The 18,061-nt window shown below is 52.8% G+C and overlaps 1 protein-coding gene across 3 annotated transcripts in view; it reads right to left on the bottom strand.

Moving 5' to 3' along the window:
* CELSR1 (cadherin EGF LAG seven-pass G-type receptor 1) overlaps positions 1-18,061 on the bottom strand; it is a 186,205-nt gene that overhangs the window by 100,548 nt on the left and 67,596 nt on the right. For all 3 annotated transcript variants that reach the window (XM_033233563.1, XM_033233562.1, XM_033233561.1), the window contains exon 2: positions 5,442-6,080. In XM_033233563.1, coding sequence (XP_033089454.1) covers positions 5,442-6,080 — 639 coding nt within the window. The remainder of the gene's footprint in view (positions 1-5,441; positions 6,081-18,061) is intronic.

The following is an 18,061-nucleotide window of genomic DNA, read 5'->3' as shown; positions in this document are numbered from 1 at the left end:
CAGGCCCAGTGACTACACTTTATACTGGAGCACCGGTCACCCCAGGAAGGCTTGAACACTGATGTGACAAACACGTGCATTCTGGGCACTCGCTGAAGAAGGGATCGTCAGGGCAGGATGAGGGTGGCAGGGAGGGCAGGAGGAGGCCCAAGGTGATAACATGAAAACAGGGACAGGCAGCAGAGAGAAGAGCTGGGCTGGGGAGGCAGAGTCATTAGGCTGTGGCAAGAGGCTGAACGTGGGGCCAAGGGGCATCCACCGCGAGCCCGTGGGCTGAAATGAGGGACAGGGAGAGGAAGCAGGGTCAGAGCAGGGAGTATCTGGAGTTGGTACTGGGGACATCCTCCAGGGGACCAGAAGGGAGAGGCTGGAGGCCTGGGGCACCCGACCCTCCCCGGGGCGGCTGTGAAACTCACCTCTCACAAGAGATTCCTGAGTCGGATCCCGGACCCGCCCGCCCAGTGCTGCACCTGGGTGTTGACAGAACTGGGATGACAACTGTCCCACCTCCTGGGTTGTCACAGACACATGGGAAAGGCAGAGGAAGAGCAGAGCCCAGGACTTGCGTTCTTGGTAACCAGTAGAGAGTACTGTTCCTAGGTTTGTCTTTTTTTTTTTTTTTTAAGACAGTCTCGCTCTGTCGCTCAGGCTGGAGTGCAGTGGCGTGATCTCGGGTCACTGCAACTTCCGCCTCCTGGGTTCAAGCAATTATCCTGCTTCAGCCTCCTGAGTAGCTGGGACTACAGGCACCCGGCCACCACGCCCGGTTAATTTTTTGTATTTTTAGTAGAGACAAGGTTTCACCATGTTGGCCAGGATGGTCTCAATCTCCTGACCTCGTGATCCACGTGCCTCGGCCTCCCAAAGTGCTGGGATTACAGATGTGAGCCACCGCGCCCAGCCTGTTCCCATTTTAGTAATGAGTGAGTGGTCATGATTGTTTAATCAGGGAGAGGAGACACCAAGAGCAGCACCAGGATTCAAAACCGAGTTCTAAGGCCAGGCCTGATTTAATGAGGTCAGGTTTCTTGTGGGGAAGGAACCGTGTCCTCCCAGCCCCTCGGGAGCGAGGTTAACAGCTGCTAAGCCCCTCCTGGGCCGCTGCAGACCGCCCATCACACTGGCCCTTTGAACCAGTACAGAAGGTGCCTTTTACAAAATGCTGTTAAAGAAATGATGCAGGAGGAAGGATCTAAGCTGGTAAACCTGGCCGGCCGTTCCCCCCTCGAGGGTCAACAGCTGCAGCTCAGAAGCCAGAATGCCCGGGTTTGAGTCCTGACCCCACCCTCCGCAGGGCCAGCAGCAGGGTCCTTGCCCTCAGCAATGAGGCCGGTTCTGTGCCGTGGGGCGGTCCCGTGCACTCCACATGCCAAGCAGCATTCCTGGCCTCATCCCACCAGCACCCCCGCCCCCAGCTGTGACAACCAAAAATGTCTGATTTTGTCAAATGTCCCTGGGGACAAAATCACCCCTAGTGGAGAACCACCGGGCTAGAGGCTTTGATGTCTTGTACCCATTATAAAATGAGGTCCTAGAGCTGCCTCGAGAAGTAAATGAGAAAATACATGGAGAATCATCTAGAGCAGTAACCAGCACAGCAGAGCACTCACTAAACATTAGCTACAGTCCGGCCAGGCGTGGTGGCTCACGCCTGCAAACCCAGCACTTTGGGAAGCCAAGGCACACGAATCACATGAGGTCAGGAGTTTGAGACCAGCCTGGCCAACAAGGCAAAACCCAGCCTCTACTAAAAATACAAAATACTAGCGGGGCGTGGTGATGCATGCCTCTAGTCCCAGCTACCCAGGAGGCTGAGGCAGGAGAATCACTTGAACCCGAGAGGTACAGGCTGCAGTGAGCTGAGATCACACCACTGAACTCCAGCCTGGGTGACACAGTGAGATTCTGTCTCAAAACACGTGCACGCACACACACACACACACGACCATTAGCTATAGTCCCTGCCATCTTGAGGGACAGAGACATGGAAGTGTGTGAACCACACCCAGCATGGGGGTCGACCGACAAAAGCATAAACAAGGCACCCAGGAAGCTTCAAGGGAGGAAACCTATGACCCATCCGAGGAGGTCAGGAAACTTCCAGAACCTTCTCAGCAGAGGACAGCTGCTGAAGCAGATTTTCAGAGAGGCCCGTGATGGGCAGATGGATGGGGAGGAGACGCGTTTCAGATGAAGGGATAGCAGGTGCAGAGGGGAGATGGAACAGGGCCCTGTGTCTGGACCCACAGGGGCCAGGTCGGAGCCTGCCACACCTCCTTGAGCAGTTTAACAAAAACCAGAACTACACTGTTTACGAAAAGACCGAGGGGCTGACAACCGAGGAACACAAGCCCATGCTTCTCACGGTTGATTAGAACTCTCTGCGGAGCGGAGAAACCTGGGAGGGCGTCCCAGGCACATCTGAGATGCCGGAGGCTTAATGCTTCCTATCCTTGTCCCTTCGGAGAGTGGGATGGCGGCAGACCCCAACCACAGTCCCAACGCCGGGAGCGGGTGGCAGCCCTCCTTTCCCTGCAAAGATCAGGGGAATCCACAGATCCTGGGGCCTTGGACTTCTCTAAGGCCCAAATGGATTTCAGGGACATGGGAGAGCTGTATTTTCTCCGGCATCAAATTTGTTGAGCTTTTCCTGAAATTAATCGCTACTTCCTTCATCCAGCTCCTGCTGTCTCCAGTCCCGCAACACAGGAAGCCAGGGGCTTTCAGCAGCCACTTGGGCTGATTCCAGCCTTGCAACTGTGAGGCCCCCGAGCTCAGCTTACCAGAGAGCAAGTAATAAAACCCCTGTGACGACAGCGCCACTTTCATCGTGAATAAATGAGCTCAATTACCTCCATGCAGAAAAAGGAGCGCTTCAAAGGGAAAGAGGGAAAAGGGGAGGAAGAGGGACGGAGTAGAAATAATCAGTCTTAATTAGCCTTATCTCCGAGGGAAATACATATGATAATTTTGGTAGCCAAAGAGATTCAAATTAGTCTCATGCCAATCATTATATGTGAGTGGGTCTTATTGGTGATGACAGACTTGGCCGTTCCCCAGTCATTAGTTTTCTAAAAATGACTCTCCTAATGAAAAGAAAACCCGAGCAGCTCAGAATGTGGATTACCCCCAATGGGTCAGTCATCTTCAGAGAGGACCTGCTGGCACAGGGATCCCCAGAGGCCTCGGCCACCCCTGCCCAGTGCGGCCCCAAGCTTACTGCAGCCTGGACTGGCGGCCTGGGAGGCCCAGGCCGGGTCTCAAAGCCACGTGAGACGTTGCCCTAAGGCTTCTGACTCATCTGACAAAGCCAGAGGTGGGAGGTGCTTACATGGTCCCCTCTACCCACGAAAGAGCCAATGGCGCAAATGAACTTGGTCACCCCCCGGAACGGGCCGGGGGAGGTCTGGCTGTGTGCGCTGGCCTGGTATACAGTAGGTACTCGGTATCTGCGGAGTAAAGAGGGTGCCCTTGCCAACTCCTGGGAGTGCAACAGGCCCCTCCCAGGGACCCGCAGCCATGGCTTCTTCATCTGAAGCAGGAAAGTCGGCGAAGCGCCCTTCACCCAGGCCACATGGCGGGCACTGGCTCGGGGAAGGGGCACTTACCATGCTGGCCGCTGCTACATCCAAGCTGACGCTTCAGAGAGGCACAGCAGCCCGCTCAAGGCCGTGAGGGGCAAAGGGAAGGAAGGGGACCTTGGGAAGCTGACACAGAACAGGAATCCACCGAAACTCAGAGCAGGGGAGGGGGCCTGGTTCAGGCCTGCTCACACCTGGAGCCATCCCCACCCCCAAACCCAATGCAGGTATGAGCTGTGGGAGGCGGGGGTCTCCCGCCGTCTCTGCCTGCCTGCCTTGCCCACAGCCAAGCTCCGGTATAGCCAGGAATCTAGGATTAGCACTCAGTGAGAGACAGCGGGGCGAGAGCACCAGATGCAGACGGCACCAACAGACAGCCACAGACTAACAGACTAGCAGGCGTGGGAACACCACCGGGCAGGTGACCACAGTGCCTTCCTTCCACCCGCTGTATGACCAGAAGGCCACCAACCTGGGGTGCAAGAGGTCAGAGCCGGGAGCCCTGTTGCATCGGGCTGCCAACACCCACGCCGGTGGTTTTCCCTCCACTTCTGATGCAGAAAACCTCGGAAGCCATCCTTCCTCTCTCTCTGCTCCCCTGCGCTCTTCCTGCCTGATAAATACCTGCTAATACCTCAAACCCTTGTTATAAACTCGATAAACTTGTGCTATGTGCTGCTAACGAGCAGCTAACGATTGCTCAGGTGTTTATATTAAACAGATTAATCCAGGACTCAGTAGATGGAAGAGTCTCAACGTTATCTCCGGTATGAACCAAATCCCGCCTAATCCCAGAGAGCTTTCGGAAAAAAAAAAAAGAGACTATTCACCACTGGGACCATTGTAAACTCATTTTTCAAATGAGCCATCATTTTATGGAACAGACGATCTAAGACCAAAGCAAGATTTGTGGCTGAGATGCAGAGAACGTGTGTTTTTGTACCTCTCGGGGTGGCTCTTTATTTTTAAAAAACACCGTTGGCTACATTTGGAGTAATTCATCTTGGTGATGAGTCAGGACGTATCAAGGAAAGAACGTCTTCAGAAGCAGGGGAATGAGTCACGAAATTTCTACGGTGACAGGGAGCATGAAACAACAGGATTTCAAGACCCAAATGATTAATGGCTCAACACTTTCCACCCGGTTCCGCTGTTTTACGCTAACCAATTAAGCCTGCAATCTGGAATAAAGTACTTTAACCTGAGAGCCACTTAAAAGCAACTCATGTCACTTCATGCGTTTAGGTTTTCTTTTAAGTGTATCTCACCCTTGTCCTACTGTTCTCCTAAAGCAGGCAGTTAAGTCGGGCAGGGGAGGTGAGTAAGCCGTGGGCTACGGTCAGGGAAGCCCCGAGCTGGCTAAGAAAGTGCCATTGCTGGCCGGGTGCAGGGGCTCACGCTTGTAATCCCAGCACTTTGGGAGGCCGAGGGTGGAACACATGAGGTCAAGAGTTCAAGACCAGCCTGACCAATGTAGTGAAACCCTGTCTCTACTAAAAATACAAAAATTAGCCGAGCGTGGTTGCATGTGCCTGTAATCCCAGCTACTTGCGGGGCTGAGGCAGGGGAATCGCTTGAACCCGGCAGGCGGAGGTTGCAGCGAGCCAAGACTGTGCCACTGCACTCCAGCCTGGGCGACCGAGTGGGACTCCATCTCAAAAAAGAAAAAAAAAAAGTACCATTACTGAAATCATCTCAAAGTTCATGGAGCCCACACCTGGGCCCAGCGCCCGTCCTCCAACTGTTTTCCCTGGACAGAAGTAAACAGAGGAAACCACCCAAAACCCTCGGCCATGCGACCTGGGGACGCGTGCACAAAGCCAGGGTGAGCCCAGCCACCTGCAGGCCCCAGGCACCTACCAGTGAAGTCCTGGAAGCACTCGCAGGTGTAGCCGCCCTCCCGGCTGCGGCAGCGGCCGTTGGCGCCACACGGGTTGGAGTAGCAGAGGTTGATCTCCGTCTCACAGTAGTCCCCGGTGAAGCCGGGCGGGCAGCGGCAGCGCAGGCCGTTGATGGGGTGGATGGGCCGAAAGAGCACGGTGGTGGAGCTGAGGAAGGGCGCCGAGCTGTCGAAGCGTAGCACGGACACGCACTTCATGTAGTTCTCGCAGGGCTCGCGCAGGCAGATGTTGTCGTCGAAGGGCAACACGCGCTGTGTGGAGATGGTGGTCAGCAGTGTCCGGTTCAGGTAGATCTGCTCCTGCAGGTCCTCTGATGGGAAGAACTGGCCGCGGACGCCGCCAGGCAGCAGCGCCGAGAAGGTCACGTTCAGAATGTTGGAGCTGACGTCGGTGTCGTTCTGAACGTTGAAGACGAAGACGTCATCCTTGGTGGTGGACAGCACCGCGGCCACCCCTTCCACGAAGAGGGCCAGCAGCGGGGACAGGAACTTCTCCTGGGACATGTTCTCCAGGCGGACAGTGATGCTGTTGGTCAGCATGTCGTCCGTGATGATGGTGACACGCAGGGTGCAGAAGGCCATGACGCTGTGGATGCCGTCTGCAGACACAAGGAAAGTCAGGGTCATTCAGATGCTGCCGGAGTCACAGGTCCTACAGGCCCCATCCCAGGAGCAGCCTCAGGCATGCTTGCCAAAGGAGAGAGCATGGGCATCCCCACTCCCCACTCCCTATTCCCCACCCACGACCACCACCTTGACCATCCCTCCTCCAGCACCCTGGCCCCCACCCTGGCTTCCTAAAGCACAGCTCCAATCACATATTTCTCTGGCTCCAAAGCCCTCAGAGGGCCCCAAAGCGCTCAGCAGGGCACCCTGACGACCACTGGGATTCAGCCCCTCACTGCCGAAACTCCTCACACGCTTTAGTCCAGCCACATGGGGACTCGAAGCCCTCTTTTACCTCCTCTGCACCTACCCTGGCCTCCAGGGATCCTACCCTGCCCAATCTCCCAACCGTTCTTCCTGTCCTCACAGCTCAGCTCAAACTCTGCAGTGCCTGGCAAGCCCCCCTGGTCCTGCCCAGGGGATATCCTCACCGACATGCTGTGCTGAGAGTCCCACTTAGCTCGGCTACACCCCATGCAAGTCCACATGCCCAGCACACAGGAGGCACTGAGGAGCACCGCTTTACAAAGATACGCAGTGGCCTCTCCGCCAGCAGTAAATACATGAAGTACAGTACTTAGGAGTCTGAGGCCAAGACGGTGGAACACCTTGTTTACAAAGGCGCATGCATCACCGGTTCCAGGCCCAGAATCGGACAAGACATTTGAGGGGCGGACCATGGGTACCAGTGGCTCCCAGGGACAGAGCAGCGGCCTATGCCCAGGGGCCTTCACCTGCCACCTCCAGGCCCGGGCTCAGATGTGGGGTGGGATTTGCCAAATAGCCTGCCAAGTCCAGGTCCTCCAGGCCTGGCTCGGATTCTGTGTTCCAGGAGCCCCCACCCCATGAGGCCCCTGCCTGTGGCCCCCACGAGAGCTCCCACCCTGGTTTCCATGGAGTGTGGGGCCCCTGTCACCCCCTCAGAGTCCTAGGCCTCAGTAACTGCCCCAGTCAGGAGGACAGGAGCCGGGCAGGGAGCCAGAGAGGGCCAGGCCCTCTGCCCTCTCGTTCTGGGGACCGTGAGGAAGTGTCTGGGCCTTTGGAGGGTGATGAGGCCCAGAGGCCGCCTTGTCACCCCGAGCCCAGCAACGTGCCCGACAAGCACAGTGGCACGCGGGGAGCCCGAGAGGAAACAGAATGAGAGCAGCAGGTGGCTCCACACCCGGCACGTCCCCAGCACCAGGAGCCACCAGTCACATATGAGAGGGACTTGGAGTCATGTAGTTTGTCTAAACAACAAAGAAATGCAACCACTCCAGAAGCCACAGATGCGTCCAGGTGCAGTGGACCCAAGATCCCAAGAGATTATAACAGAACCAGCATCACCCCCGGTTCACAGGTGAGGAAAACAGAGGCAGAAGCCAAATTTCACACCCAGGAACGTGGGCCCGGCTGGGGATGCCCAGCTCCCACCCCAGTAACGACACCCGGCTGGGGGTGCCCAGCTCCCATTCCAGTAACGACACCCGAGCCGTGCCCTGGGTGCTGTTGCTCTGCCAGGTGGCCCTCAGGACAGTGTGGCAAGTCAGGACTCAGAACATGACATGAATATTTGTACAACCTCGGGGTGGGGAGGTTGCCTCTGGCTCTGGTATAAACCTAGAGCCCTTCGAGGCTACACAGTTGTGTTGGCAAGTGCCACAGAGCACCTCCGAGCGGGAAGGAGCAGCCCAGAGGGTGTCCGCAGGGCCCAGAGGCAGAGGACCGGTGGCTGTAAGAAGTGGGGAAGAACAACAACGAGGCAAAAAGGTCCGAGGCAAAGGACATGGTGGGAGACGGCCTGAGAGTGCGTTCCTTCCCTCCCTGAGCCCAGGTGCTCCCGCTGCGAAGGGAGCCTCTACTCCTCTGCTCTGGGGCAGGGTGGCCCTGAGATGGGTCCCACAGGATGTGGCAGGAAACACATCTCCAGTTCCTGGCCCAGGCCCCAAGAGGGCTGGAAGGTTCTGCCTCTTTCCTCCTGGTGCCCAGACCCCACACTAGAGAGGGCATGTCACGGAGAAGGCAGCACTCCCGTCCAGGGCCCTGGCCAACGGAAGCCCCAGACCCCAGATGTGACCCGCCGGGCTGCTGAGGCTTGAGCCACCCCAGGGAGAGCCCAGACACCACAGAGCAGAGACCAGCCCCTCAATGAGCCTGGCCACACTGTGAGTAGACAACACGCCTGGAGTTAGAGGCCATAGGTTTGAGATGCTTTGTTACACAGCACCAGACGACCAAAACCAATACAGCCCACTCATGGACCAACCGCTCATCAACTTAAAACAGTAAACCTCGGCCGGGCGCGGTGGCTCAAGCCTGTCATCCCAGCACTTTGGGAGGTCGAGACGGGCGGATCACGAGGTCAGGAGATCGAGACCATCCTGGCTAACACGGTGAAACCCCGTCTCTACTAAAAAATACAAAAAACTAGCCGGGCGAGGTGGCGGCGCCTGTAGTCCCAGCTACTCAGGAGGCTGAGGCAGGAGAATGGCGTAAACCCATGAGGCGGAGCTTGCAGTGAGCTGAGATCTGGCCATTGCACTCTCAGCCCGGGCGACAGAGCGAGACTCTGTCTCAAAAAAAAAAAAAAAAAAAAAACCAAAAAAACACATTAAACCTCACTGCCCAGCATATACAATACTAATGTGTTGCTGGTAACCAAACTGTGTCTCCTCAAAATTCTAACCCAAGGTGAGGGGTTTTGGAGATGAGGCCTCTGGGGGTAATGAGGGTTAATGATGAGGTTACGGGGCGGGGGGGGGGGCCCACGAGGGGATTTGCATCCTCACAGGAAGAGACAGCAGAGAGCTCTCTCCTCTCCTCTACATCAGGACGCAGCAAGAAGGCACTGTCTACCAGCCAGGAGAACAAAGCCCACGGGAATTCGGCCGCACTGCCTTCCTGATTTTGGACTTGCAGCCTCAAGAACTGTAAGAACACAAATGTTCGTCGTTTAAGCCACCCAATCTGTGGTATTTTTAAATGGTAGCCCCAGCAGACTGACATATATTAATATAATTCAATTAAAATAAATTAACATGCTAAACAATGTTATACAATGTTAACCTAAGTTAATATCGTTTTGCCTTATGCAATGCTCATAAATAACTTTAATTTGCTACATCCCGTTTATATATTCCTTTGCCAAAAATAAATTGTAAACATTCGGCGACCCTAAGCTTAAGCAATCATTCCTTCTGGAAGCCAAAACACACAAACCAAAGACAAAGAAACCACCTAAACACCTATCAGCTGGGAAACGTATAACCCAGTGAGAGGGGCCACACAATGGACTATTACGCTGTCATCAACATCAGTGTGTCTAAAATATGTGCAAATAAAATGAAAGGGCTATGCACCGCGTGATCCCATTTTGTGAGGGGCTGCTTTACTTATGCACGAACATGTTATGTATGTATAGAAAACTCTGGAAGGATGCTGCAGCGACTCCTACAAAGGACCTACAAGGATGGGGTGGCAGAGAGAGAACGGCCTTTCTACTTCACTGCTCATGTTGTGTTATGGAGATGTCTTACAATTAGCATGTACTATTTGGGTTGCTACAAATGCAATCCTTTTGTAACAAAATAGAAAGATGAGTCAACCACACCTTTGTTCACAGCAGCGCTATTCACCAGAGCTAAAACACGGAAGTGATCCAGGTCCACCCACAGATTAATGGATAAAAAAAATGTGGCCCGGCCAGGCGCAGTGGCTCACGCCTCTAATCGTAACACTTTGGGAGGCTGAGGCGGGTGGATCACGAGGTCAGGAGTTCGAGACCAGCCTGGGTAATGTGGCGAAACCATGTCTCTACTAAAAATACAAAAATTAGCTGGACGTGGTGGTGCATGCCTGTAATCTTAGCTACTTGGGAGGCTGAGGCATGAGAATCGCTTGAACCTGGGAGGCGGAGGTTGCAGTGAGCTGAGATTGCGCCGCTGCACTCCAGCCTAGGGGACAGAGCAAGGCTCTGTCTCCCCCCAAAAAAGAAAAATCTTAAAAATAGCCTATGACCCATAGGCATTGCTTGGCCACATGCTGAACACCCCTGGGGTCTGCCAGCCTCAGTTTCCCTCCACCATCATCCTCATGTGGCAGCCAGAGTGGTCTTCCTAAAATATTGACCTCATCACCCTGCTCCCTTGTGGCCCCTAACGGCACCCAGCATAAAATCCACACCCCTCTGTCCTGTGGTCTACGTGATCTGTCCCTGTCATTCTGTGACAGCTTTTCCTGCCCCAGGGCCTTTGGACGTCCCCTTGCTGGAGCACTGCCCACCTTCTCAGACACTAGCTTCACCCCTAGGTCCCTCACTGGAGGACCCACCATGCTGACCCCTCACTCCCATCTGCCACATCCCAACTTCAGTTCTTGCACAGGAGTGCCAGGACTCTCTCTGTTTGTTTGTTTGTTTTGAGACGGAGTCTCACTCTGTTGCCCAGGCTGCAGTGCAATGACATGATCTCGGCTCACCGCAACTTCTGCCTCCCGAGTTCAAGTGATTCTCCTGCCTCAGTCTCCCAAGTAGCTGGGATTACGGACATGTGCCACCACGCCCAGCTAATTTTTGTATTTTTAGTAGAGACGAGGTTTCACCATGTTGGCCAGGCTGGTCTCGAACTCCTGACCTCAAGTGATCCACGCACTTCGGCCTCCCAAAGTGCTGGGATTATAGGTGTGAGCCACCACACCCGGCCTAGGGCTCTGATTTTTTTATTTGTTTACATCTGTTTCTTTCCCCATGAGTCCCTGAGGACCCAGAGTCTGTAGGTCTTGTTCCTGCTGCACCCCTCACCTCTAGAACAGCTCCTGGCACTCAGAGCCACTGGATAAACGTTTGTAGAAGAAAGGGAAGGAGGGAGGAGCAGGGAGAGGGGGAGGGAGAGGCAAAGGGGCCAGAGAAGCATGGTGTCGCTTTAACTCCAACATCAACATTTACGCAAACAGCATAATGAGACTCCATGTTTTCATGTAAGCTATTTTTTTGTGTCTGTTTGACTTTTTTTTTTTTAATGTCCATTACAATAATACAGATAGGGTACTGTTTACTTCCTCATGGCAGTTGTTATGAAACATGCTTTTATCTTAAACCACACATGGATGTGTTTGTTCTGGACCAACGTGTAAAGGCCGTACTGATTTTAAGCTAAAAGCCCAGGCCTTCTTGGGGTGCCCTGAGCTAGTCTGATCCCCACACGGTGGGTGGAGGCTGCAGCACTGGGGTCTTCCTGGGGGCAGCCCAGGAAGGCAGAGCACAGAGAAACACCCCGGAACAAGGATCCATATTCTAGGGACATCTATCTTCACTCAGGCACAAAACGATGACGTAACAGACAGAAAATAGCATTAAATATTAACGACCGTGAAGTGTGCTAGAGAACACGAGGAGTGCCTTAATATTAATCCTAACATCAATTTCCTTCGAGACCACAGCCCTGCCCAGGTTACCCAGCCACAGTGAATTTGCTTTTTACTTAAGTAGTCTGGGTTGGATTTTGAACCAACCTGGAGCTTAAGCCTTCATACACACACATCTAAACACCACCAATACGGGAACGCTGAGCCAAGCACAGCCTATCCCCACGATGGAATATGACGCAGCTAAACCACACAGTAGCACAAACCTCCGTTTTTGGCAGAGATATAGATCAAGACAACATGATGTTAGGTTACAAGAAATAGGCCAGGCGCAGTGGCTCACATCTGTAATCCCAGCACTTTGGGAGGCCGAGGTGCGCGGATCACCAGAGGTCAGGAGTTCGAGACCAGCCTGGCCAACATGGCGAAACCCCGTCTCTACTAAAAATACAAAAATCAGTGGGGCATTGTGGTGCACATCTGTAATCCCAGCTACTTGGGAGACTGAGGCAGGGGAATCACTTGAACCTGGGAGTCGGAGGTTGCAGTGAGTCAAGATGGCACCACTGCAGCCTGGGTGACAGAGTGAGACTCCATCTCAAAAAAAATAAATAAATAAAAATAGAAAAGGAAGGAGTTACTCTTTCACACAAAGCAAAAACTGTTTCTACGTGAGCCCAGAGAGCTATCGGCACTGCTGACAGTAGTTCTGTCTGCATTGCTGACTTTTTTTTTAAACCTAATTTTGAAACAGTTTTAGATTTATACAAAAAATTACTAATACAGAAGGTTCCCAGCAATCCCACACCCAGGCCCCTATTAGTTATGTTATTACATTAGCACAGTAGGTTTGGGGGTTTTTGCTTGTTTGTTTTGAGACAGAGTCTCATTCTGTTGCCCAGGTTGGAATGCAGGGGTGTGATTATTGCAACCTTGAGCTTTGAGCTCCTAGGCTCAAGTGGTCCTCCTGCCTCAGCCTCCTGAGAAGCTAGGACTATAGGAGCATGCCACCATGCCTGGCTGGGTTTTCTGTTTTTGTTTTATCTAGAGGTGAGGCCTTGCGATGTTGCCCAGGCTGGTCTCGCACTCCTGGCCTCAAGCGATCCTCCCGCCTCAGCCTCCCAAAGTGCTGGGATTCACGGGTGTGAGCGGCTGCACCTGGCCTCAGCATTTGTCATAAGGAATGAGCCGGTATTGACATGTTATTAACTGAAGCCATTCCTTCTGCAGGTTTCCCTCGTTTCCACCCGTTGTCCTCTCATGTCCCAGGACCCCACACCACATAGCTCCCCTGCACTGTGGTGGCTTCTGGCCTTCCCTGGGTCTGGGACCTGTACAGTTTTCAGGGGCTACGGTCTATGGCCTTTAGGTGATGATGACTTTCAGCCTCACACTGTCCCCCATGGTTTTATTTCTGTGCATGAGTACAGGTCAGGTTCACAGTCTGGGGTCTGTTTGATTTGGGCAGGCACAGAGCCCGCCCAGCACTCCCTCTGCCCGTGCTCCAGGCATTCCTCCCAGGCCTGGAGCGGCTCCGCGGCACCTCAAAAGCGATCAAGTACCATCCCCTGCTTTCCCGGGAAGGGTGAGTCACCTCATTGTGGCTGAGATGTGGGAAGGAGACAGAGCAGATGACAGAGTGGAGGCTGCAGGGCCCTCCTCAGCAGGTGCTGCACAAACCTGAACCACGTCATGGGAAGGAACTTTCTGGGTCTTCATGGAGGTTGGGACCTGTCCAGTCCCCCCGACTTTTCGTGAAAGACTTTGCAGTTGGATAATGGTCATCGGCGATCGTGTTCCCCATGGTGGGCTCATGCTGTGGGGCAGTGGGGGCAGAGGTCATATCATGGCCTTCAAGGAGCAGGCAGCCCTCAGGGGGCAGGGGGCAGTGCCACAGTTCCAAGACTCGGTGGCAGGTGACAGGCGGCTGTGGGTGAAGAGCAGCGCAGCCGATGCTGGACGGCCCCAGAGGACAGGGGAGTGGGTTTCCTAGGAAGAATGGAGTTTGCCACACCAAGTGGAGGGAACAGTCCTCCTGGGAGCACAATGCTTGTCTTCTGTTCACCGCACCAGAAGCCAGTACGGCCTCAGGTCAGCATCTCAATTTCAATTACAGCTGCAAAGAGCCTAATTCCAAATAACATCCCACTCTGAGGTTCCAGGTGGATGTGAATTTTGGGGGGACATAAATCGACCCCAGGAATGCAGAGTAGCAGGGAGACATGGGCATGGAGGCAGGGAGTGGGTGGACCTCCGATTGCTGCCAGCTTCATGGGCTCTTGGTGCAGGGCAGTGGGGGTGGCTGAAGAGGAAATGTCCGCAGAGGCGTGGACAGGACCCACGCACCACGAGGAACCATCACTGGCCCCTTGACAAGCGAGGACACCAAGGCACAAAGAAGCTGAATGTGCCTGGTAAGGTGACTCGGGCTGAGCAGCAGGGCCCAGAATAACCTGAGGCCAAGTCCCCACCGATGGTGGATGGGATGACAGAGGGGATGGTCCAAGAAGACCCTAGTCCTGGCATGGGAGGGTCTGCTGAGGGCATGGAGAAGGAAAGGCCAGTTTCTGAAACATCTGGGGCCTTGGGGATGAGCCTGTGAGATGGAGCCACAGGCAGCTGGAGAGGCAGCCAGTGCTGGGAGGGAAGCAGGGGCCCACTGGCTCACTGTGAGTCTCTGTCACCACCCCGTGCACCACAGCCTGGGGGGCTCCTCCACTCTCCCATCACCAGTGCCCCTGGAGGCCTGGCTGGGGCAGCTCATGATGCCCTCAGGGTCCAGAGTCATCCCCCGTGGCCGGCTGTGGTCACATCCACAGGGCGTTGCTTGCTGTCCAGCCGGTAAGAGACACAGGGTACGTGCCTGTCCTTCCCGAGGCCTTCACGGCAGGCAGGGAGGGCCCTGCTTGGTGGCTCCTGGTGGCTCTCATTCAAAGCCAGGGAACTTTGAAGTGACTGTGTACATCTCTCCCTCTTCTGGGTTTGTTTTGTTTTGTTTTAGAGGCCAGACTGGGGCCAGACAACAGGTGCGATGTGTTGATCCTGCTACCTGAGGGCGTCTGGCTTTTCTCCTTTCTGGGCAACAACCTAGGACCTGTGTCTCACGAATGCAGGTTCGCTTCACAGGAACAAGGGGACACGTGCTTTCAGGGTTGGGTGCTCAGTGCATGTCAGGATGTCAAGCCATGAGAGGAGGAGTGAGCCTCGGACCCAGGAGAGCAGAGTCTCATCCCAGCACGAGCGTCTCCAGCAAGCTGGACTGTAGAAAAGCCCAGGTGCTGCTCACGATGCCTCAGGAACAAAGTCCTGTGTTGGCCTTGCAGTCAAGGTAAAGGGCGCAGCTCTGCCCAGGGTTAGGGGTGGGGAGGGCAGAGCCAGCCTCCTATTCCTCCTTGTCCCCATCTGTGCCATTGGCTAGACAATGGAGAAGGAGGAGCCCTTCGCACACCCCAAGGAAGCCCACACCTTGGTTTCCTTGGTTTCTCCTCTTTGGAATCCAAGTCCGCACCCTGTAACCCCACCACTGCCATCCCCTCGGGTTGCTGCAGGTGGGTCCTCACACGTCCTCCTCTGTCGGTCCCACCTAGTCTTAGCCTCAGACAAGCACCCCCAGCAGCCAGCACCCACCCCGACCCTGCCCCAGTGTCTGTCCCAGTGCCTGGTCCTGACCCCTAGACATCGTGTAAAACTCAAATAAGTGTATTTAATATATCCATTAATTGTACATTTATCATTTCTTTGTGGTGAGAATGTTCAAAATCCTTTCTCTAGCTATTTTGAAATATACAATATAATACTATTAACCATAGTTATCCTACTGTACAATAGAGCAACAGAACTTATTCCTGCCATCCTACTGTAACTTTGTACTCTTTGACCAATCTCTCCCCAACCCCCTCTTCCTCCTCACCTCCCCGGATTATGGTGATCATTATTCTATTCTCTACTTCTTTTTTTTTTTTTTTTAAGACAGAGTCTCACTCTGTCATCCACCCTGAACCCAAGCTGCAAGTCCCAGGCAAGTCACTTAACTTGTTGGGGAGGCTGCTGGGATCTGCTGAGAACAGCAAACCACTTCTCCCATGGCCAAGCACAGATCAAATGGAAACGCACAGGCAGGCCCTGGGAAGCCCATCAACGGGCAAATTAGGAGCATGTTAAAAGCTCTGAAAAGCTTCTAGAGCTTCAAATACGCAATCATTCAAATACATACACCATTTTATCTTGCCGCATCATTCTGTTTCCAAGGCACATTTTTTCATTTAACATCCTTCCTCGTCTCCTAAATTATAAAATCCTAGAAATGACAAGAATTATTCATCAAGATAGGGAGGACAGCACGAAAGAACCACGTGCCCAGACCATCAGCATTAGATGCGTCAGGATACACATTACACATTATTATTACTGAAAACACCCAACTTCAGGTAGCACAAAAAATAAGGAGGCCTTAAAAAGGACGGACACCCTGACACACGCTACAACACGGATGAGCCTTGAAGACATCACACTGAGTGAAAGAGGCCGGTCACAGAACAACAAATACTGTCTGCTTCCACTTACGAGAGGTTCTGAGAATAGTCAAATCCATAGAGACAGAAAGTAGGATGGTGGGAGCCAGGGACTAGGGGAGGGCCATGGGGAGGTGGTGTTGAATGGGGACAGAGTCTAGTCTGGGAAGATGAGGAAGCTCTGGAGGTGGATGGTGGTGACGGCTACACAACAATGTGAACGCACTTAATGCCACTAAACTGAACTTAAAAATGGTTGTTTTATAAGGTTTATTGCAATTAAAAACAAATACATGAATGGGGGGAAAGAAAGGAGGAGAAATGAAGCTACGAAGATACCTAAAACCTCCTTCTCAATGTCACTCCCACATTTATTATTTATGGTAAAATCACATAATCCTTGATAACACTGATTAAGAAATGTTCTCTCCTGATTTCATGTTTAAAATAAAGCTCATATCCCAAGGCAGAAGTTAGAATCTAATTCAGGACTTAATACTATTAAGTTGTTCCATGTTATTCCAACGCAGCTCATCATGTCTCTGCTTGATGGAACCTTCTGGAAGCCTGAAATCATAACAGGCCCCACTGTGCCCCAGGAAGGTGTGTTCACACACCAACATGGCCAGCCCAACCCCAGCCTAAAGAAGTTGTGGGCTGAGACGCTGAGCAAGTGCATTCTTGTCAGGAGGCAGAACTTCCATTTAAGAGTTAAAGACTGCTTCCTCAGAAAGTTCAACATAGAATTAACACATTACCCAGAATTCTATCCCCAGGTGCAATTCAAAAACATTGAAAACATACATCCACACAACTTGTACACAAATGCTCACCACAGCATGATTCACAATAACCCAAAGTGGAAATCCAAACATCCACCAATGTATGAATGGACAAACCCAGTATCTTCCAATCATACAACGGGATACTATTCAGCCATAAAGAGGAAGTAGGCTGGGCGTGATGGCTTATGCCTGCAATCCCAGCACTTTGAGAGACCAAGGTGGGCTGATTGCTGAGCTCAGGAGTTCGAGACCAGCCTGGGCAACATGGTGAAACCCCATCTCTACCAAAACACAAAAAATTAGCCAGACATGGTGGTGCACACCTGTGGCCCCAGCTACTCAGGAGGCTGGGGTGGGAGAATTGCTTGAACCCGGGAGGCAGAGGTTGCAGTAAACTGAGATGGTGCCACTTCACTCCAGCCTGGGCAACAGAGTAAGATCCATCTCAAAAGAAGAAAAAGAGAGGAAGTACTGACCAGGCTACAACGTGTGTGAAACTCACGCACCTTCTGCCAAGTGAAAGAAGCCAGACACAAAAGGCCACATAATCATGGTTTCATTGATAGAAAACACAGAATCCACAGAGGCAGAAGCCATGCTGCTTGCCAAGAGCAAGGGGCAAGATGGACCGGAAGTGATTAAGCTTACTGGGTATGGGGCTTTCTCAAGTGATGAGAATGTTCTAGAACTGCACAGAGGAAGAGGTTGCACAACATCATGAATGTAATAAATGCCACTGAAGTGTTCATTTTAAACTGGCTAATTTTGGCTGGGACGGTGGCTCACACCTGGAATCCCAGCACTTTGGGAGGCCGAGGCTGGCGGATCACGAGGTCTGGACATCGAGACCATCCTGGCTAACACGGTGAAACCTCGTCTCTACTAAAAATACAAAAAATGAGCCGTGCATGGTGGTGGGCGTCTGTAGTCCCAGCTACTCAGGAGGCTGAGGCAGGAGAATGGCGTGAACCCAGGAGGCAGAGCTTGCAGTGAGCCAAGATCGCGCCACTGCACTGCAGCCTGGGTGACAGAGCAAGACACCGTCTCTAAATAAACAAACACACAAATAAATAAATAAATAAATAAAGTGGTTAATTTTATCTTATGTGAGTTTCACCTCAACTTTTTTAAAAGGAAAAAAGAGTTAAGAATTGATTCCCAGTAAAACTTTGTCTCATTTTGGCATGAGATTGTCCAAAAGGAGAAAGCAATTCTAAAGGGTATTTCAAGAACAATTTCCTTCAAACCAAGCTGTCAAAGAAGTCAGAAATGAACAGA

The sequence above is a fragment of the Trachypithecus francoisi genome, unplaced genomic scaffold, assembly GCF_009764315.1.
Source record: "Trachypithecus francoisi isolate TF-2019V2 unplaced genomic scaffold, Tfra_2.0 Lachesis_group14, whole genome shotgun sequence".
NCBI classification, from domain to species: Eukaryota; Metazoa; Chordata; class Mammalia; order Primates; family Cercopithecidae; genus Trachypithecus; species Trachypithecus francoisi.
Note: the sequence above shows the minus strand (reverse complement) of the source record. Positions and strands in the feature narration are given on the sequence as shown.